The following is a 22,126-nucleotide window of genomic DNA, read 5'->3' on the forward strand; positions in this document are numbered from 1 at the left end:
GTATATGAATAATAAAAACACAGATACGGTATAGCCAGACGGGGTGAGACCCATGCATTGGATGTATTTTAACTTAAGTGCTGTGGTTGTTTATTTTATTTCTTATGTTAAATACTTCATACATTACGTTCCTGTTTTATCTGTAGGTAGCTCACAGCCCGGAAAGCCCCAGCTGTGGAGGAGCTGAGGTTCTAAGAAAGCTGTTGAAATCTCCGGTGCGGCGCCAAGCTCACCGTGCCAAGTTACTGATTTATTTCCGAGCATGACTTGCTCTTTGCTACACAAGCTCCACTCTTTAACTTTCGGTTTTGTTTTAAAACTCGTCAGAAGAAAGAGAAACCATTTCGGTGAAAATCCCTAAGATAAGCAGAACCAGGAAGCACGAACAGTATCCCGCTCTGCAAAAGTAAAGAAAAAGGACTATTCTTACTATTCTGCACTGTAAGTAATGAAAAATTTATACTTTAAATTGTGTCGAGGAACAAGCACAGACTAGACATCCGTTCGCTACATACACTATATACATATACAGGCTGTATACAGTACATAGGCAGACGTAATATAAAGTAATCGAATCGCTGTACAAGCTTCCTAATTCACATGTAGTAACCTTATAACTTAATTATAATTTGATTTGTTCCACGGCAGCGTGAAAGATGCTCATTTGTAACAGTTTTATAAGGACGTTAGCTCGGCCAGTATGTAAAAGCGGAAGGAGTGACTTGGTTTCGGGCACCACAGCCAGAACTGTTCATGTCTGTATAATTCCTGTAGGTACTGCAGCGATGGGCTCTAAGGAAGGTATGGACACTTCACTTCCAAATGGAAGAGTAAGTACAGTACATTACTTAGATTGAAGAACGAGTATTTTCTTTTAATTAAGGTAGTAATCCTATTTCTTTCCTTAAGCAGAAAAGTAATAATAGAGTATCACAATTACATTTATTGTTGTTCATGTTATGTGCGACATTATGAAAAATTAGGTAAATCCTTAGTGTCAATAACTTGTAAAAACTTTCCGACTCCAGTTGTGAAACGTGTGTTGTAAGGTGAGCGTTTGTACCTTTTACTTTTTTAAAAAACTTTTTTATATGGTTTTAGGACATGTTTATACATTGTAATTGTGAATCTCTTACCATCCGGGCTCTCTGGTTGTGGTGCTGGAGGCCTGGTCCCCTGCTGGTTTCCCTTCCAGCCCAGCGTAATTACTTCAGTGAAGTATTAACTGAACTACTGTACCATGCTGCCTGACTGAGGAGCCTTGCGATGTTTTTCACTTCAACTCAGATCTCTGGGATTTTATTTTACTTAGAAAGTAGAGTAGTTAAAATGCGACCTGCGACAGGTTTAAGGGCTGTAATAAGTTAAAGAGCTCGAATTAGTCATGTTATCAATGAGTCAATTAGTCAGTTTAGGGTTCAGTTAAGGTGTGTGTCCCTACAGGTCCAGGGCCGGGACCACATGTCTTACATGAGTAAATAGACAGAAAACGTCCTGAATCTCTAGAGCAGTGGTGCTCACTCCTGCTAATTAGCACAGGGTTCACACCAGAAAATTCGGGATTCCAGCCGGCTTTCTGTGTCTCATTAATTTGTCAGTGGCCTGAGGCCGTGGAGAAGGGAAAAATGTTTCAGTTAAATATTAATTGGATCCGTTGGATCACCTTTCGCCCGGGTGAGGCGTTTAAAATTGTAGGAGCCATAGAAAAGCTGCTGGGTTCCAGACCCAACCATGGTCCTGTGGACACACACAACAGCTGGCTGTTGTTCCAGCTGTGGACTCTTACAACTCTCTTGAGTGCGATATGTTTTGTGATGTGTTATAAATGTTACATGTTGTTATGTGTTAAACTGTACATGTGCAGTAGAGTGATGTGCAATGTTTTTCTTCTCTTTTTTTTTTTTGCATTCTATTTAAATGTACAGGAGTGCTGTGTGTCCATAATACATTTCCCTCAGGGGACAATAAAATCTTCTCTTATCTGACTTGACTTAACTGACTCCATAATGAAACGAACAAGGTGCCTGATTGCAACCTTTGCACATTTTGTTTTATGTACACAAAACCCGGAGATCTTATGTTACTGCTGAAACGCAGTAGCTAATAAATGGGGACCTCCAACATGTTTTCAGACTGAAAATGGGTGAAAGAATTCAAATGAATGAATTAGGGTGAATTATGGAATTTGTCTGGGTAAAGCTGGTGAAGTATGTTTTATTGCTTGTGTTTCGTAAAGAATAACTTTCGAGATGAAACCCTGAGCCCAGAGGATCAAGAGCAGCTTGAAGCGTTGCTGGAGGAACTAGACAAGTGGAAGGTAAAGACATTCCTTGACGTCTTTCCAAGCAACGTGCTGATGTGTAAAGACACGTTTTGCAATGTTTACATGAGGAATGGACACTTGCAATCAAGTCACCAACTCCCAAACCCTTTCATGTGCCATGTTTTGGTTTTCTCAGAATGTTAAACATACAGCGCATGCTTGTACTCCTTACTTGGTTATTTTTAATGGTTTTGTTTAGTTTTTTATTTAAATCTTATATTTCATTTTTTCTAAATCCATTAGAGCCAATCACAATGGAATATTATGCAATTCTAAATTCTGCAATTTCCCTCATGGGATCAATAAAGTATCTATCTATCTATGCAATTTCACTCTCTTTAGTTAACTCTGCATGGCAGGTCTCAGTACTGCACACGTTGAATGCCACAAAACTGAAATCCTGTGCTTTCCGATACATCAGTTATTTTGCAGCGCCTGTGTTTGTGGTGTTTTCCTCTGTAGAACTGAAGCCCCCCTTCTGCTGTTTCTCATTTGATTCCACGCTCTAGCAAAAGCATGAGAGGGCAGACACGGAAAAGTCCAGGCTGCTGCTGGAAAAACTGGACACTGAGGAGCAGAAGAAGGCAGCCCAGAGCAAGACAATGGAACTTCTTGCTCAGCTCAAGCAGGGATCTGATGCATTTCAAAACAAAAGGCGAGCAATGGAGGTACAGTGAAGGCCGTCTTTTTCCCACAGGGCAAAACTGTTAACCATCCTGAAAGAAATATCGGTCGTGCGGGTTCATGAGCTGACTTATGCCGTTGTTTTTTTTTCTATGGAGGAAAGAAATATGCTATATGTATGTAATATTGCATTAATTGTGTACTTAGGAATTCTTATTGTAATTAATATTCAAGACAGAATCTCATAGATTGAAAAATAAAACTAGTCTTCATATCTTCTGTCGCACAAAACTCATTGATCAGTGTGGCTGGTTATAGCAGCCCTTTTAAATTAAGATAATATATTGCTTTGACTAATGTGTGGGCTTTGCAGTTGACATTACTTGACAGTTAGCCATTATGAACACAGCTGTGATGTATATTATGTTGTGTAGCAAATTTATAGTGATGTTAAATAAAGTTTTTGTCAATGTTTCACAGCAAGAGCTTCAAAAGTTGGAGAAAGGCAACTGTGCACTCAAGAAAAAACTACAGGAGCAAGAAGAAATGCTGAAAATCAAGAGATCAGAACACGCACGTCTCAAGCAACAGTTTAAGGTACCAAATTTAGTCAATGCTTAAGAATTACAATGGTATGTAATTAAAAGAACTTTGCTAGGCACATGTGCATTGTCCCCATTTGCTGAACAGCATCTGTTTTTAATCCTGTGTGCCTCTCACTTTCACCACATCATTTCAATGGTGCCCAATATTAAATGGAAAAGGCATCTTGTGGAAGTAAGAGAAGTGGATTCTGCTCCGAGACGAATGAGTTCTGACTTGCGAGGGTGACCTTCAGAAATATAGCGTCTGGTGTAAGTTCTTATGTTGATTGTTTTTTTTCATGCAAAGATAAAAGCGAGTATTCCTGAAAAGAGTTTTAAATTCACTGGACAAGCAGAGGAGGGAGACAACCTCTACATTGATGGCAAGTTCACCATCATACAGAGACCCCTCTTCCTTCTGAGTGGAGGCCAGGCTCTCATCACCTTTGAGGAAGAAAAAGGTACAGTAGAACAATCTTCTCCTGTGGGTTAGCACTTGTCCCTCACAGCGCTTGGGTCCCGGGTTCAGTTCTGTTGTTACTGGTTACTGTCAGTTGGGTGGCATGGTGGCGCAGTGGTTAGATTGCTGGGTTCAGTTCCTGGGGAGCCTTCTGTGTGGAGTCTGTATGTTCTCCCCGTGTTCCTGTGGGTTTCCTCCAGGTGCTCTGGTTTTCTCCCACAGCCCAAAGACATGCTGGTGGGTTAATGAGATCCTGGGAAAACTGGCCCTGTGTGTGTGACCTGCGATGGACTGGTGTCCCGTCCAGGGTGTACCCTGCCTCACGCCCACAGCTTGCTGGGATAGGCTCCGGCTCCCCCGTGACTCTGTACTGGATAAAGCACTTAGAAAATGGGTGGAGCTGTTACTGCCACTAAAGGGAAGCCTAAGATGCAAGAGAAATAGAATATTAAAATGTTAATTTCCATAACCTTTTCTTTCTGTTTTCAAGTTGCAAGCAGAATCTTAAAACTAGCCAAATGCCACGTGGAGTTTGACAACACGAAGATGGATGTGAAGCCCCTGTGTGTGACGATGGACCCTTCAGTAAAATTTGAGGTACATAGCCATTCTCCATTCTCAACTAAGGTTGTTCGAAACAAGTGGTCGTGCCAGTGTGCATCTGCTTACGTCCAGTGAAGTTATGAAATGATTTGACTCCATTAGTATTTTGATACACGACTTCTTCTGCTTTAATTTGGGAACAATGCTCAACTCTGCCCCTTGTTGTGCGGCAGCTGCACATCCGAGTTTCGAAGAGGAAGGTCAGAGTTTCCAATATTCCACCCGTCGTGCCAGAAGAGACGATGAGAGACAAGCTGGAGATAAGCTTCTCCAAGCCGAGCAAGGGAGGAGGGGAGGTGGAGAGTGTGGATTACAATGGCAGATCAGGAACTGGGCTCCTGACGTTCCTCAACAGCGGAGGTTTGTATTTAGACGCCTCTGGAAGCGAGCAGCCTTTGTTGCGCACGGTGAAAATCTGAAATTGATTCAGACCAAGCGTGAGGCATTCCTTGCCTGTGAGGAAGATAGAAATCAGTCATTGTGGGAAGCAGATTTGAGCTCTGTGGTGAGGAGACACGCCTGCTCTGTGACAGGATGTGGTCTCTAAGGCACACCATCTCTGCGTGTGCAGCGACAAACATGCAGAAACGTCCGCATTCGAGTCGATCAATTGGAGACGTAGACGGGTGGGCCGTCAGTCCAACAAGGATTGAAAGTGACCAAGGCCTTCAGGCCGTTGCAAGGGCGGCCTCTGGTGGCGAGCTCTTGTCATTACACCCTCGAACGGGACTGCACAACACTGGTAGCTGGAGTACTGTTAATGTACAGGAGGTTTTATTTTCCAGTATCGGTCAGGCGAGTCACTGCTTTCGTCTGAGAAAACACGAAAGATCTAATGCCACCGTTTCATTTTTCCCCCCAACTCCGGCAGTCGCTGAACATTTGGCCCTGAAGAAAAAACACACCGTAGACACAGGTGTCAAGGTGCTTGAGAGCCGTGTCCAGCCGTGCTTCGAGTACGAGTTAATGAAATTTCAGGTAAGTCAGAACCTCCGTTAGAGCCATGGGCTGTAGCTGTGACGTACTGTATGCATTTTCCCCACGAATCTGAATGAGAATGGATCATTGGTTCACATGCGTCATTGTTGCAATATTTTTAAACTATTCAGAGAGGTGTTGCGGGATGGTCAGATCGTCAGACCTTGATACAGTTCTGAAAAGGCAGTAATATTTTATATATATATAAATGTACCCATTTCGTCAGCAGCGAAGCTATATTCCGCTCAGGACGGTGTGCGTGTGCGTGTGCGTGTGCGTGTGTCCCTGACGGCTCCGCGTGCCTTCTGCCCAGACGTTCTGCGGCGTCTCGAGGCGCACGGTGCTGCTGAGCGGCCTGCGGGACGAGCTGGAGGAGGAGGACCTGCAGGACAACCTGGAGATCCACTTCCAGAAGCCCAGCAACTACGGCGGCGAGGTGGAGAGCATCAAGTACGTCCGCCAGGGCCGCAGCCTGGAGGCGTATTTCGTCGAGGACACCGCCGAGGCCGAATAGCGCTGTAGGACTCGAGAGGAAATCCTTCATCGTCTTTGTCCTGTTATCATGAAGTATATCGTTCGCGTATTCCTTACCTGTATGGCTTTATAAGTAACTTCTCAACGGACTTGTACATCATGGCCTTCTAACGTCACTTAAAAGGAAATTTGGTTTACAGAGGCAGCAGGAGACTCTTTTAAAATGAAGATGTGTGTTTAAGTTTGGATGATAAAAGCTAAACCTGGGAATGTAGCTATTGTTTTCTTTAGTCCATTTATGGTCCATCGAAGTGACGAGCAATTGCGGTGAACTGCTGACACTCTTGTCCTTCACGCGTGAGGTTCCCGCTAAGCCAACATTAAAAACTGAAGCCTTAAACAAATACGAAGACATTCACATTTTTGAAGTTGTTGTTTATGTTTCATGCCTCTTTGGGATATTTTTCTGTATTTTAAAGGTTGGATAATTTTTGGGATAGAAACCTTATTGATTTTGGATACATAAAAATTCTTTATACCCATAAATAGACTTGGAACTGAAACATGTCTCCTTAAAAATCTTTCAACTTTAATGTTCATTATGTTCCTTGATGTTCTGAAATCCGTATTATTAATAAAGCTCAAACTGTGCCTTTATTTCTTTAACGTGTCCTCGTCTTTTCTGTGACGAAAAATCAATTTCATACAGAACGGAGATCCACTCTCAGTCACTGCATACAGAACATAAGCATAAACAAAATAAACCTTAGAATACAGTAGTTAATTGATCCTGGATCTCATCCAGCTGTTACTTGAAAGTCACATGGCTCAGTAGCTTGTCCCACATTCCCACAAATCCCTTGCACGGAGGAGCGCCTCCAGTCCTCGGTTGTAAATGCACTTCTAAGAAGAAAACCGGCTGAAATTTACACCTCATAAATCTGCACAAATGCTAGTAAATGTACTATATACTGACCATAAAAAGCATATCTTATAACCGCAACAAAATCGGGAAGTTATAAGACACAAAGTTCGTCATTTTTGTGGCAGGTGCTCTGACATATTATTGACAGATGACCTGGGAACAAAACCAGTTCACCCCCACAGACGTGTAGCCCCACTGAGCACATTTTCCGTCTCGAGTGTTCGCTCCTCGTATCTGGGCACAAGCGCCTTGTAGTGGTGAGCTCACGCTTTTTATTTTCAATGTAATCCTTCTTTTGACCGGGTAGGTCGATTTTGAGAACAAATTCGCATTCACCAAACCCGGAGACGCATTTACAGTATATGTACAGCTGGGAATGGGCTGGAGCAATCTGAGTAATGTGAACCGTTTCTTTAACTGCGTTATCGCCTTTTCCACGCTGTTAATGCTCGTCTGAAAAACACGGCCAACCTTAACCTCCGTTGTAATAAATGTCTAGTTTACATTTTAAAGCCGTTATTGAACGCTTTTCTTCAAGCGTCCAACACACTGACAGTCCCTAACACGACGGGTACGGACCGTCGTTAACGAATTGTGCATTGCATTTTGGGATTTGTAGTTCTATACAGCGCTCTGCGCATAAATATGGTACTTAAATAAACTACAATACCCATAGACGATAGAAATCGGTTACCTAGGTTTTGTTTTAGCATTAACTGGAGAAAAGTTAGTGCCACGAAACAGTTGTTTCAGACAATATTCTTTTGCACTTGATGGATGCGTTTTAATCCGTCAATTTAATAGCCGAGATCGGCTCCCTCTCGTCCTCAGGTTTGTCGGGACAGAGCGTTATTCCGTAAACGGCGTCTCCAAAGTCTGGGCAAGTCTGGGAGCGGTGTCTGGAGCGGTAACAGGTAAACCCACAGGTCGTCGTAGCAAAGTCAAATTTTCGTCTCCGTTGCTTTAACTGGTAAAATAAATGATTAATAATAAACGCTGCGTAGCAGGGGTACTTGCGCTCCGTTGCCGGCCCGCTGATGGAGATGATGATGATGATGATGGTGATGATGATGATGATGATGGTGATGGACAGTCATTCTTGCTCACAGGCTGGCGCAGGATGGACGCGGAGGAAGCGCGGACGATTGTGGTGGCGGGTGTCCCGGACGATGCGCTGGACCGCGGCAGGATGGCGGACAAGCTGGTCATTCACTTTCAGAGGGCGAGGAGCGGCGGAGGCGATGTGGCGACGATCCGCTACCCGACAGCTTTCAAGGGCGTTGCCTTCATTACGTTTGAGGAGCAGAGGGGTAGGCTGGTTCCCAGAATACGGCAGCTCTTCTTTTCTCTGCGTAGGGGTCGATCTCCTGGCTGCGCCGTCAGTGATATTACATCTGGTCTCACCTGCGAGTACCCGTCTCCCGCTCGGCACCCGGCAGTCCGGGTTGTTAATTGATGGAGTTTGTTTCTCTGTCACCTAAGCAGCTCCTGGGTTTGCACTGCAGCCTAGTTGGACATTCTCATTAATGCCTGAACCGGGCTAACAGGCTGCTTGGCTGGGATATTTGCAGATTTTTTTTTTCCTACCCAAAGGTTGGGGATTTTAATGAGGCCAGTGACGAAATGCAATAGTTTAAATGCAACCTCCCTCTTGTGTAGGGTATTAAAAGAAGTGAATGAGCACAGATTAGTCCTGCTATTGAGTCCCTTAAGGGTTCAGCTGTGTAGCTCGACTGAAACGAACCCAACAGGTGATAATAACCCCTTGGTTATGGGGTCCTCTGCAGGGGGGGTCCCCATCGTACGGCCAGGCATTTTCACACGAACATTTCCAACACGTGTTATGATTGGGCGTCGCCATTCCCCGTGACGTCTGTGTAACGTGATTCCGACGGGCTTTTACAGATGCAGACCGGGTGCTTCAGATGAAACAGACCCTGCAAGACCCAGAACTGCTTGAAGAATATCCTCTGACCGTTTACCCATTCTCTCAGGACGTAAGTGTGTCAGTGGTAGCCCGCTGTCCGTGTTTCTGCGTGTTTCTGCGTACCCGTGTGTGAAAGGGGTGTGCTGTTTCTAGGTGTTTTGCTATGCCCGTGCGGAGGTGGACCTGTCGCTCTTCAGTGATGGTGGAAACGTGCTCCGGGGCCTGCAGTCCACACGCAGGTCGGTCAGGGTCACGGTGGCGCCGCCACACCGGTGGGCTCTGGTGGAAGGGCCCTTCACGGCTGTCAGGGAGCTGAGAGAGGAGCTTTCCAAGCAGCTCGTGAGGCTGGGTGGAGAGGGGCCCGTGAAGTCCCCCATGAAGCAGGCTCCCGGAGCGGGCGCCGGGGAGTGCTCGGTGTGGCTGGACTCGAACGTGTTCCGGTACGTTCAGCATTATCACAAAGAGGACCTTGAGCGCATTTCGCGTAAGTATTCCGTGGAGCGCACAACAGAGGTGCAAGGAGAGCTTACCAGCATAATCCTGACCAAGAGCGCCAGAGGGCCTTCTCAGCTCAGAAGGGCCCACCTGGAGCTCCAGGAGCTGCTAGCGGACCTGCAGCGTCCGTTACGCACTCAGATCATCCAGTACGGGAGAGGGGACGAGGCTGAAAGGGAGGAGCTAGCGGAGGTCTGTGAGGAAGCAAAGCTCCTCTGCGGCAGAGTTCTTGTGGCTCCTCTCGTCCCCCATATCGAGGTCACGGGCCCCCCTTCCGACTGCCTCTTGTTCTGTCAGCTGGTTGAAGAGAAGAGGAAACGTTTGCCCGTGACCACCGACTCGGACGTGGGCCCAACAGTCGGGTCCAGCCGCTACAGCAGAGGGGGAACAGGGGACCCACATCTCCCCCACAGTGGGGTGAGACAGGGAGCTGCTCCACAGAGGTGACAGCCCAGCAGCAGCACACTTGGCAAAGACTGGGACATTCAGACCTTGCTTAACCTGTTGTCTGAAATTTCACAGGATGTATTGAACAAATGTAGGACGGGGTCTGTGCTTGTCACAATAACTACAAAATAGTTTAAACATGAAGAGCTGCAGAATATACTGCATATGTGAAAATAAGAATGTTTGCAAACGAGCAGAGGCATTGGGCCCATGTACTGCAGCTTGTTTGGCTGTTAGTAGCTGATTGGTCCGAGGATCTTGAGTAGCAGTCTTGTGAAAGACCCCTGTACATCAGGTTCAATAAGCAGGCAGGGTGGCTTGTTCCAGACACCCACGGCCCTTTGTGTACCTCCTGCTCTGAGTTTTTCCGTTCCCTTCCCCTGAGTCTCCAGTTGTGTCCTGTGGTTCATGTTTCAGCGTTGATTCTGAAGAAAAAAAGCATCGGCTTGCCCTGTCGACAGCTCTCAGGTGTCTGTCAGTGTAGGATACTGGCTGCTCTGTACTGCACTGATTCCACTGCAGTTATACTGTATATGTTGTAATGTGAACCAAAAAGTGTTCAAAGTATTCTAAATAGGGTCTTTCTATTGCACTGTACAATTTTAAAGCAGCAGCACCTGATTTAAGTTCTGCATTTGTCTGGTTATCCTAACATTGCTTGCCTCATTCTTGCGTTCATGCATGAAATGAAGGGCTTCTTACAACATAACCTATTTACTGTTTCTTATAAATGTATGCTTTTAAATGTAAAGCCTGTGTGGTTTTTATTTTGATGAGTTTTTCAATGAAAAAGGCTTTAAGACCACAAGTTTTTTTTTGATTGGTTAGAAGTGCAGAAGTCTGATGTGTACGTTTCTCAAGCTACAGCATGCACAGTAGGATTTATTCTCTTTTACTTCTCTCTTGGTTCAACACATAGTAATTAATGCATTCATTAAAGTACTTAAATTAAATGCTGTCGTAATGCTCTTGCATGAAAAGAATCAATTTGAGACTTTGCATTTTTATTACTGAGTTTTTGAAAGCTATAAATTATACAATCCTGCAGAGTCTTAGTACTACTTATTATTAATAAGACAAAATAAATCATTCCAATATTCTGTTTTGCAATAAAACACTTTACTGAAAATTAATTTATTGTTTTTATGATAATGATTAATAACGTGCACCATTATCGAACTTTGACTTCTGGCTTATTTTAAATGTATACATCTTATACTAGTGGTTGGTTTAAAAAAGAGTCATAGTTCTGTTATCAGTATTCCAATACTTTGTTCAATTCAATTGTTTTTCTTTCCTGTATGAAACAGATGAACTGTAGAGGTAAAACTGTTAATGTCGAATGTGTGCGTAGTGAATACGGTTTATCTGGACCGCAAGCTGTAGTTGATGTAATTGAAAGTGACACCAGAGGGAGCTCTAGACTAGAAAAAACAGTTGAGCTGAGTGATCCTTCACAATCAGTGCAGGCCTGGAATCTGTCATGCTTATCCAAGCGACTCCAGACATTTAGATCTGACAGCCAGACTATAGATGGATTGATTAGGAGGCAAACCACATATTTTTGTAAAAACTGGAGTGCAATCACTTATGCCAGATTTTAAATTTAAACCTTGAAACCCTGTCGCCTTTTGCCTCTAGACCTAATCTCACCCAGATGCCTGACTGACTGCATGGAAATATTTTTAAAAAGCCATCTCTACTGATTATTTTCTAGTTTTGTAGCTTTGCCACTGCATAATTTCCAGAATGTTTCTGAATATTAATGTTTTTTTTAAGTGAGGTTTGTTTCTGTGGCTCAGAAACTATCCTTCTATCCTTTCTATCCTTGGTTCTTTGGTTGTTTTCAAATAAAACCACTCAAAAGTCAGATGGATCCATTGCTTTCAGGTAATCTGGTATTTTCACGTATCAACACACTTTATAAAATGTAGATTTTCATAAAAAATAATTGTGTGGTCTGTGAAACAGCAAAGCTTTACAAATATATTATCAGCACCCGTGTCTTAATATTTTAATTGACACCACATATGGACAGTAGACATAAATAAACACGAGAATAATATATTGTCTCTGAAGTTGTGTTTATGTTTCACGTTAAATTTATTCTTTATTTGTGGTTGGATAATCAGTTTCCCTGAGAATGTTTTTAAGGTTCACAGTCACACTTTCATACTAGAGTACTGATTCGCAGGTTATTAACTGAATACAGTGGTTCTAAACTTGAGGTGCACACACCTTTGGGGGTGCCGGGTTCCCTTTCTGGGGGTGCGAGGTGTGTAGGCCAGATCTGTTTTTGAAACTGCTTCAGCAGTTTTTGATCCAGGGTGCGAGAGCACATTTTGGGAACCAAAGGGGTGCAGGCTGCAACAAAGGCAGCACTGTAAATATGACTGCACCGCCTGCCTCACACCTGAAGAAGGCTCCACGGCCGAAACGTTGGTTTTCTCTCTTCTCTTTTCAGCATGGAGTAATCCTGTTGTTGCACTGTAAATATGGGTTGAAAAAGCAAAGTAAAGACATGATGATGATGATGTTTCTCCTCCAGCTGCACGTGGAGCTGCGTAGTGGGGAGCTCTCCAGAGGGCCTGCTCATATTCAGAGCCCTGTCGAGCAGGGTGAGTGAAGATTAGCTGTGAAAAACGAACATCTTGGTTTTGTCCTGTCTGTTTCACTCAAGAGTTTCAACCACTGGATGGCAGTGTTTTTCATTTAGCTTTTGTGTTTTCTTTGTTGGTGTTGCAGAGCGGCGATTTCCTTGGTCCGTTTTTGTTTTAAGCTGAAGTAAACCTTTACCAACCAGAATTTGGTTATGATAGCAGCAGTTAAAAAAAGGAAAAAGTGCAGTGACTTCTGAGGGGTAAATAAAAATAATACAGCGTCTCTCAAACATGCATACATTTCTTTTAATTCTTCAAGGTCAGAGAATTGTTATATACTTGTATAAAAACTGCATAATACATTTATCGTTTGAGCTGTACTGTTTATCAAACACAGAGAGCAGTTCCAGATATATCTTAAGGATTAGAAAGTTGAAATAAGCTTTATTAAAACTATCAAAAGAGGAATATATTGCACTGTGTTCAGGTAAAATTCATTCCTCATGTTTTCTTAAAAGAATATGAGAAGGATAGCAAAGCCAGTCTGTGTTTTGTAATGACTGGGCGGTTGTGGATGGTGTGAGTTGGTATGGGTCACACAGTTTGTCAGTAGGCGTTTGGGCCAGGTGTTGGTTGTAATTGGTACCATACTTCCTATAATGTAACACTCTGGCATAAATAAGTTATGAACAGCCAAACCTAATTAGTAAAACAGTATTTTGTGATATATAGATAAATTACAGCAGTACAATATTGTATATTTTATTCTATAATTATCCATTAACAGTAATAAACTCATTTTTTTCTGTGCACAGAAGGGAAAACATTTACTGGGTCCCTGGAGTGAAAGTGACTGATCCATCCCTCAATCCCGTTCTTAACACTTCTCTAAATAGTGCTGCTCAGGGTGCTGGTATTCATGTTGCGAAGCATAAGCATGTGTTAAGGCTGAAGGTCCGTGATGGAGGATGATTGCACACGAGCAGCGCTGGAACGCCTGCAGTTCGAAAACATCGCGCTTGGTGTCGTGTCGTGTCTGTGGCTTGTGAAAAGGCCGAGAGGGCCACAGCGGGGCTTTTCATGTGCTGTTAGAGGCCAGACAGTTACTATAGAAGAAGCAGGGGCTGCAGCCTGATTGCTGTATCCAGGCGAGGGGCTGTGATTGCCTTTGTGTCTGAAGGTGATGTGTGCAGCCCCTGTGACTGGACGGCCTCATGTGGTAGACACTGTACATCACCGCAAAAACGCATCGCCCTGTGAGAATGAGTAACTTAACATCCTCTGGTTTTTAACAACTGGGCAAACAAGCATTTCCTCAGGATAATCGAGAATCTTCATAAACAAAACATGCCACCAGAAATCCTCATGATGTCACACGATGGCCTTGCTGTCAGTGGCACTTGCAGCTCACTGGATGAGCCCAGCAAGGCTTTGTCAGTTGGTATGAACAATACCAGAGAGCAGAGTAAATGTTGTCCACCTTCTTCGAGCTTCTACAGGCTTCAGGCTGCTGATGTTTTGTTGCAGCTGATTATTTTTTCCTGCAGTGGTAATTAATTGCGCTGTGATGATAGCAGTCTAAAATAATTTTCAGATTAGGTCCATAATGAATGAATGCATTAATTAATTAGAAAAAAAGGATTCCATAATTAGCGCTTCACTGAATATGTCATTAGTAGATGAAAGAAAAAGACTTTTTGTTGTCAAAATGAATTAACCATGACTCCAAGTCAGAATTTTGTTTTTTCCGAGCAAACCTGAAGTTCACAAATGGCTTTTTTTCTTGAAGCTAATGTGTGTTCAGTTGTTCTCCCGTTGGAAGCGAAGATGACAATGGTGTTGCCTTTCCCAGGGGTGATGATGGCAGCGAGCGTGCCAGCGGCCGGTGAGGCCTGGCTCTGCCTGGTTCAGGCTGTGACACAGGACTCTTCCTCCCAGCCTCTCCGACCCCCCTCTTCCCGAACTGAGCAGCACTAGTGTGGACGATCCTGTGAGAGGCTCCCCGTGACTCAGGATCTCTGGTGAAGCTCTGGAGGGACACCCTCAGGGTCCGCTTGAAGTGCTTTTCTCTGCCGACTACAAGCAGAGCCAGAAGGCTAACACGATCGAGCGCATGGGCATGCTAACGTGTTAAAAAGAAGTGCAATGGGTTTTTTATTTTCGCGATGTTAACAAAAGTGTAAAAACAGTATGTTTACGATATACAGTGCTTGATCCTTCCCATCTCTGGTGATTTCCTATACAAATTGATGGCAGATGGAAGATTGCAAAACTGCAGTCAGTGGCTGGGAGTCCCCGCTGAGGTGCCTCAGCTAATCGGGAGTGCTCCCACAGCGAGTAGATAAAGAGCTCCATCAGCAGCTTCAAGCCTTTTGAACCTGATCAATGTCCCTCTATTATGATCCAAATGAGCGGCTCGTCGGGAGCCTGAATCCCTGCTTCTCCCGCGTGGAGCTCGGCTCGCCCTGGGGGGGGGCTCCCTGCTCTCCGGCTGCACGGCTGCTCCAGGGGTCACGTCTCCGTGCCCTTCCTCTGTCGGCGGAGTGGGCTGTAGGTGCCGCCAGACAAATGGATTTTGACGACGGGGCAAATGCAAAACGAGTAAATGCTTCGTCTTCACTCTGACTGTGGGAGACCTGAAAGGCTCGTCACCCCGTTTTTCTTTATTGCTAAGGAACTGATAATTTGTCTCTCGTTTTAAACAAACTGGACCAAAGGGCTCAGCAAGTGAGCGTGAGACAGACAGATTCTCAGTCTAGTACTGCATTCAGACAGGGACCCAGTAGTGTCTTCCTTCATTCCCGAGATGCAGACTCCTCTCAAGGCACCGACACATCCAGCAGAAACAAGTTAGGCGCATTTTGATCTGTTTGTAGTCAGCACTGTGCTGACACGATCACACAGCTGTGATGCAGTGTATTCATACAGTATGAGATGTCTGAGATTTGTTTAACAAGTACGACAATCCTGTTTCATTTGCTTTGCACAGTAATGTTGAAATACAGTTCTGTTCTACTGAAAGGGATTGGAGGATCTGTTTTTGTAAGTGCTTGGCAGAGATTTTTTTTTGTTAACATTGTAATGTCAGCCATTATACTGCTACAACCGGTATATCATTTACAGCGGATGTACTTATTACTTGCTGGCAAGTGTGACCACGGCCTCAGAGAGCCCTCAAGGATTGACCACATGAGGCCATTAGCTCATGATCTGACGAAATCCACTGGTGTCACACCACAGCATTCCGAAGATTATAAGGAATGTGTGACGAGATTTGCTCTGGGGAAAGAGTACATCTCCTGCAGGAACTCGTGATACAAAGAGTTCTATTTTTTTTTATTATTCTGCAATTGCGTTGTGATATCACACGGAAAGTGGGTCTTGTGAAAAGACTCCAGATGAATCCCTTTTCCTGGTTTGCTTTTTCGGGATCTGGAGCATCAATTGTCCTGTCTTGAAATGTAATGGATGCTCTACTGCTAAAGCCTCTGTTATTAAAAGAATTCCACACTTACTCACTGCAAAGGGTTTGGCAATGACAGATGATTAATACGCCGTATCAGCACACTAGGCTTTTACTTTGCGATTCCACCATTTACTGTCATCACTAGCGATTGCTGCTGACAAAAAGTGCACATCTCCAGGATTCTGCAGTTTAACGTCTTGTCAGCCATTAGGCTGAATGCTAGACCCCCCACAAGCCAGGAAAGCATCTAGGATCATTAGAAAGGAACAAGGAAGAACAGTTAACGCAAAAATATCACTTTCATTCTGAAGTACCGGATTTCTTTCAGCTGGACTTACTGGCATACATTTAAAATGATGAATTCTGGTACATGGCAGAGATATTGTTATTTTAGCTTTTGACAGGATGTAAGATAACATTTAATTAAAAAAAAAGTGAATTCCCAAATTGCTTTATCTCTGAAGCCGGATCGATTGCAAAAAAAAAAACTGCTTCAGCTGCTCAAACTGGCCTTGGAGTGAGCCTTTGTGGATGTGTAAGGCATTGGATTCTTTGGGGGGGGGGGAATTGAGTTTTGAAAACCAGCTCGGGTCACTGGGGCCAGAGTGAGAGAAAGAAAACGGCACGACTCATCCCGAGAGCCTGGGTCGGCGGAGGAGAGGTAGCCGCTATTGCATTCCAATGTGTTACAAGCTGGGATGGTGCTCTGGTCTCCTGGCATTCTCAGCACACAACGGCAGTCGGCGACGGGCGGGTTCAGCTGGCATGCGGGCAGAAACTTATTCCTCATGGCTCCCTGTGGGCTCGACACGTGGCAGATGGGGAATAAAACAAGGTTCCATCGAGACGTGCGATTCGGAGGGGTGTGCAGAACCAGTCGGGAGCAGGTTAGAGGCCTGCTCCTGTCCGGCAACCCTGTGCAATAGGAGTCAGTACAACACTGCAGGCTTTCTCACGAGAGCATAGTCTATTGCCAGGAGAGATCAGCGATGCAGTGTGATCATTTAATGTCATAAGGCAAGCACAGTACTTAAATAAATAAATAGAACAGAAAGCAATGATTGCTCAATACTCTGACAAACACGTACAGTGTTCAATGCCATTTAAGTAAGTTAGGGATCTGCTACTGAATTAAATGCAAATGCTACTCTGTAGCCACTAGTTAATTAGTGTGACTAATATCTAAGGTGTCTGTGCATTTTGCAGTTTGGATTATACATGTTGCCTGCTCACTGGTCTCTTATCAGGATCATAGTTCCATCTGGGAAGCAGGAACTCTGCAGCTCACCAGTCAGGAACACTCTGGAGAGATTCTACATTGTACCTTTCTGGTTTTAATGTTATCTGAGGTCTTGGAGCTATGCACAAGCCACTATATTGAACATATTTCAATACTAGAACAGCAGACTTTGCTGATGTATTAGAATTTTTCCCAAAACTATTTTTCATCTGTAGTGTCTGGCCAGTGTTGGTTCTGTCCTTTTGCCAAAAGACAAAAAGCTCAATGATTTCTGTTTTGCCTGCCTTAATTTTATTTGTCATATATATTTACAGTAAATATGACAGTGAGGTAAAGAAGACAAAGAGACCATCAGAAAGACAGGTTAAATGAGGAATCTCTGTTGATGATAATGATCCAGCTCTGGCAGTGTGGCATGTGACTGGATTACATATATGAAGACAGTTTTTTTTTTTTCAAATAGCCCTCTTACAAGGTATTAGTACTAATATATTTACAGAAATGTAGCCTACTAAAGAGACTAAAATATTAAAATATGAATTATTTAGCCTTCTTTCAATCACAGAAAGATAGGACTTATGCCTTCCCTACTGAATGATTTATTGAAATAAAGGCTGGCTTAAAAATTCACCCTTGATTTCCAGCCATACACATAAAACCAGTTGTTTCCAATTCAAATTGGAAACTACTTTTGGGTTGTGTGATTTATCAACAGGAACTGAGAGATTATGACTATGCTTTAAATGAATAAAATCAAAATAATTTATACATTTGCATTTTTACCGTCTACTGGGAGAACTGAGACATAAAATCCAAGATGACGAGACGGACAATTGTTTGGCGATGTGCTTTTATAGTTTCTCATTATGCCTCAGCAGGGAGGATCAGATCAGATGCTTGGTGCTTCAGTTTCGGGTTCCAGACACTCACAGTAATGCTCAGGGAGATTACAATTGATCAGAATGGAGTCTTCCACACGCCACCAGCGCAGAGTACCAACGACCCAGTTTTCACAGTATGTTTTCTATGAAGATGCCAAGAAAGAAATATACAGGGCAAAAAATAGAAAACAGATCAAAAATTAAGAAAATAACATTTTATTTACTATCACACAGTCTCACAGATGCATGAAACATCGATAACATAAAGACCCGCAGGCGCATGTGTGACAGCGCTCAGCACATATTTGGTCATCTAAAGATTAAATATCATTACCCATAAAGCTCCCTCCTGCAAATGCTTCTTAGAAACCAGGTTGCTATGGTAACAGACACAGCCATACAGTTCCCAGGGATGTGGATTCAAGTAGCAGTGTGCAGATCTGTAGCAAGGTGAAGACACTTATGTTCTGTCTTCTGTTTATTACCTGTTATTGTTAAAGAGCCTATGCTGGTTCTATCTATACTAATGCAGTAGGAGTTTTAAGACTGCCATGCATTTTCCTAACAATGATCATTCTGAGTGTTAACAGGGCTTCTTGTCCCAGTTGAAAACTTGTCCCAGTTGAAAAGACGAAGCTGACCGATGATTTTTGCGGAATCACTGGGACTTGACACGCCGGTCCAGTCCACTGTTTTGAATCCCACCCCCAGGTCTTGTGTGGAAGGCCATTCGGGAAGTTGCTCGGTAAGCCGCATTCAAAAAGAAAATACAAATATACATCATCAGCAGTTGTAAAATTAAGAATCGTATGAAGATATGTATTGACTCAGATCTACACATGCTTCTTACATAGCTGAGCTACACAATAGATCATCTGTGCATTGGACTTCCTATAGAAAGCTTTCATGGAATCGCTCAAATTGGCATCAACTGCAACACACAATGAGGGTCAAAACAGAAAAGACAGGAAACTCAATTGTCATTCTTGATGGTCTCACTCATATCTTATTACATGACCTACTTGAGCTCACTTTTGAATGATACGTCTGTTCTTAAACCGATTGAAAAATCTATAGTGTATACACCCGGCTCTGATGTCATTCACTGTACAATCAACACAAAGCTATGCAGGTTCATTTTTTCCCTTGCTTTCTAAGTCCCCATATTTACTGAGGTATCACACCGGGATAAGAAAGCAAGTTGTAGCCCTTGTGTCTTCCTTTCAGATGGTTTGATCTGTCTGATGGATAACACTTTATCGTTTGCTAACAAGTCGGTATCCATCCTTGTTATTCTAGCAGGAAATAAAAACTGCATTATTGGCTACAAACCTAAATCCTGACTTTGTGTCTTATGGACATGTTTAAGACAAGCAACAGGGTTTTTTGTGTTAGAACAAACAAGAATGGACCATTCAGCCTACCCAGCCCTTTGATAATCAGCAGTTATTCACCCAAGGATCTTGACCTGTCCTGCCTCATTTCAGCCTTAAAGATCTAAGATGCCTACAGATATTAGAAACACATAGATACCCATTTCAGATCATTCACATTTTCCATTTGCTAATTATAATGGACTCTTTGTGATAAAACATCAAAGATTTTTCTAACGCACCTTGAAAGACCATTTAAAGAACATTTCTATGATAACTTTCATACAATATGTCTACTCTAAAAACACTCAGCCTTTATTGGGAAACTCAGGTCAGACTGCACAGGCCGTTCTCCACTTCCTTGACCTGCTGTCTCTGCTGCTCTTTCTCCTTACTTTTGTCTGCATCCCCTCACTGGGACAATACTGGGGAAGTCTGAAGGAGCCTCAGGTTACAAATGAGAAGAGGTCATCAGAGCTGTCCAGCTCATTTGGTAGTTAGTAGCCGATTGATTTGAGAATCTTCTTGAAAGAAACCAGGGTATCAGCTTCAACAGCGTGGCTGGGCAGCTTTATCCACACTCACATTATGCTGTATGTAAAAAAGTGCCTCCTGCTCCTGGATTTTGAATAACTGGTATGACACAAAGGTCATGTCATTTACCAAACCGCTTTATACCATACGGTGTCGCAGGAAGCCAGAGCCTACCCGGCAAGCAACGAGCGCAAGGCAGGGTACACCCTGGACAGGGCGCCAGTCCATCGCAGGGCAAGTGCAAGTCAGTCAGGGGGACAATTTGGAGGCCACAGTAAAGGCCGAGGGGGGAAATTTGGCTCGGACACCGGGATAACTCCCTACTCTTATCGAGAAATGCCCAGGGATCTTTAGTGACGCCTGAGAGTCAGGACCTCGCTTTAACGTCTCATCCGAAAGATGGCGCCCACTACAGTATAGTGTCCCCGCCACTATACTGGGACAGTAGGACCCACACAGACCACAGGGTGGCTCCCCCCAGCTGGTCCCACTAACACCACTTCCAGAAGCAACCATAGCTTCCCAGGAGATCTTTCCTCCAGGTACAGACCAGGTTCAACCCTGCTGAGCTCCAATGGGCTGCCAGTTAAGAGCTGCAGGGTGACATGGCGGCTGGCTTGGCACAAAGGTCATTTTTCACATTTAAATGTCATACATTAAAGTTCCTACATAAAACTGAAATAGGAGGATAGTAGCAATTTGGAAGTTCACAAGCATTGCTGCTGCTTCAGCCTTGCAGTTTGCACCCGATATTCCCATCACAAAAGGCTGTCAAAGAGAAGGTTTGGCCCAAAGCAGCCTTTTAAACTTCCAAGTTACCTGCTTGGGTTTTCTAAGGTTATTAGTTACAATGTGTACAGTGCAATATTTTGCCAATGAAATACAGACAGGCTCTGAAAATATGTTTCCATTTATAATCATGCATGTCCTGCCTTAAACAGCATTTATATGCACTGACGAGTTAGCACAACCTTTTCAACCAAATCCAGTGAGCATAGTAATAGAACAGAAGCTTTAATGTCTGGAGCTTTTTAAATACAAGTCTGATGGACTTTTTAAATACATGGGTGTTTTTCTTTTCTTTTAAATTGTAAATTAATGACCCTATCCTCCCGGCTAACCATCGTAAAGTAAGAAGCTCATTGCAGTAAAATATGTGACATGAATGGCAAGAGTGAAAACTGCAGGATGAATGCTCCTTATCGGGAGAAAGAAGATGAAAGTCATCAGCACGCCATCCCGATATTTCACTCAGAGGGGATGGGTGCTCAGTGTTTTTGTGCTAACAGGCATGGAGCACTCTCAATGGAAAGATCTTACCTCCAGGAACACTGGCAAAAATAATCATTCTTGTCTTTATGTATTTAGGAACCGATATCCTGCAATTACTGTGGTCAGATGTCATCAGCTTTCTTAGAGAAGAATAATCCCTGACAGTACTGATTGAGCTCAGTAGCAGCTCTGAAAGGAAATGGAGCTAGTCTATCGCATTGCTAGTCTATCGCAGTGCCTTCAGATGCTTCTCAATTGCTGCAAGTGTATTAATAGTTAAAGGAAAAGAATGGCAGCTCTATTTTTAGTGTGTAGATCCTCAATTTAAGTTCACACAATTATGCAACCCAAATTATATTTAATGAATCTTTAATTTATATATCACGCAATCTTCATCCAACCATGTATGTAATCTATTCCAGTTAATATAAAACTCATCATATGGTAGCTTTAGCACAGCTTCCAAATCAATCCTGAATTATTAGTCTGTCTTCAAATTAAAGAACGTAATAATTATAAAGTTTTTTGAATTTCTTATAGCAAAGTTTTAAAAAGCAAACCATTGCAGTGATTCTTATTAAAATGCATTTAAACACTAGATTTACTACCTACAGTACAACTTATATTAGGTTCTATTTTACATTTAACCTCATTAATATGTTTGAAATAATATCCTGTCCCTTCAGCTTAGACTTTTGATTGCTGTGATGGACTAAAGGTGTACTTATAGTTCAGAAAGCACTGGTAACTGTACAAGAAAAAGACACCATAACTAACTGTATGAACAGATGTATGACTGGAGACTCCGTTTCCAGATCACCTGGCACTCGTGGGGTATCCACATGTACACATACACACACATATGCAAACATTTCACTATCTAAACAAAGGCGATAACACTAGTTTCCAACGTCAACAAA

At 43.2% G+C, this 22,126-nt stretch overlaps 2 protein-coding genes across 2 annotated transcripts; both read left to right on the forward strand.

Annotated features, from left to right (window-relative positions):
* The first annotated feature begins 279 nt into the window (after positions 1–279).
* Positions 280–6,712, forward strand: nmi (N-myc (and STAT) interactor). The gene is made up of 10 exons (XM_088929881.1): positions 280–441; positions 775–830; positions 2,237–2,317; positions 2,833–2,991; positions 3,428–3,544; positions 3,839–3,992; positions 4,482–4,588; positions 4,768–4,954; positions 5,466–5,572; positions 5,886–6,712. The coding sequence occupies exons 2-10, from the start codon at positions 786–788 to the stop codon at positions 6,084–6,086; spliced, it is 1,158 nt and encodes a 385-aa protein (XP_088786007.1). The 5' UTR covers positions 280–441; positions 775–785; the 3' UTR covers positions 6,087–6,712.
* A 949-nt stretch (positions 6,713–7,661) lies between these two features.
* Positions 7,662–11,912, forward strand: LOC148822441 (RNA-binding protein 43-like). The gene is made up of 4 exons (XM_088930383.1): positions 7,662–7,885; positions 8,081–8,281; positions 8,877–8,968; positions 9,052–11,912. Exons 2-4 carry the CDS (start codon positions 8,092–8,094, stop codon positions 9,838–9,840), a joined length of 1,071 nt encoding a protein of 356 aa, XP_088786509.1. The 5' UTR covers positions 7,662–7,885; positions 8,081–8,091; the 3' UTR covers positions 9,841–11,912.
* The last annotated feature ends 10,214 nt before the right edge of the window (positions 11,913–22,126 follow it).

This window comes from Atractosteus spatula, chromosome 13 (genome assembly GCF_055471065.1).
Source record: "Atractosteus spatula isolate fAtrSpa1 chromosome 13, fAtrSpa1.hap1, whole genome shotgun sequence".
In the NCBI taxonomy this organism is placed as follows: domain Eukaryota; kingdom Metazoa; phylum Chordata; class Actinopteri; order Semionotiformes; family Lepisosteidae; genus Atractosteus; species Atractosteus spatula.

What these genes read in the sequence shown, in the direction of transcription:
- nmi (XM_088929881.1), top strand. Translation starts at nt 786, where the DNA reads ATGGGCTCTAAGGAAGGTATGGACACTTCACTTCCAAATGGAAGA. An exon ending in GTCTCAAGCAACAGTTTAAG is followed by an intron (nt 3,545 to 3,838) that starts GTACCAAATTTA and finishes TTTCATGCAAAG; the next exon opens with ATAAAAGCGAGTATTCCTGA. An exon ending in ACGAGTTAATGAAATTTCAG is followed by an intron (nt 5,573 to 5,885) that starts GTAAGTCAGAAC and finishes CCTTCTGCCCAG; the next exon opens with ACGTTCTGCGGCGTCTCGAG.
- LOC148822441 (XM_088930383.1), top strand. Translation starts at nt 8,092, where the DNA reads ATGGACGCGGAGGAAGCGCGGACGATTGTGGTGGCGGGTGTCCCGGAC. An exon ending in TACGTTTGAGGAGCAGAGGG is followed by an intron (nt 8,282 to 8,876) that starts GTAGGCTGGTTC and finishes GGGCTTTTACAG; the next exon opens with ATGCAGACCGGGTGCTTCAG. An exon ending in TTTACCCATTCTCTCAGGAC is followed by an intron (nt 8,969 to 9,051) that starts GTAAGTGTGTCA and finishes TGCTGTTTCTAG; the next exon opens with GTGTTTTGCTATGCCCGTGC.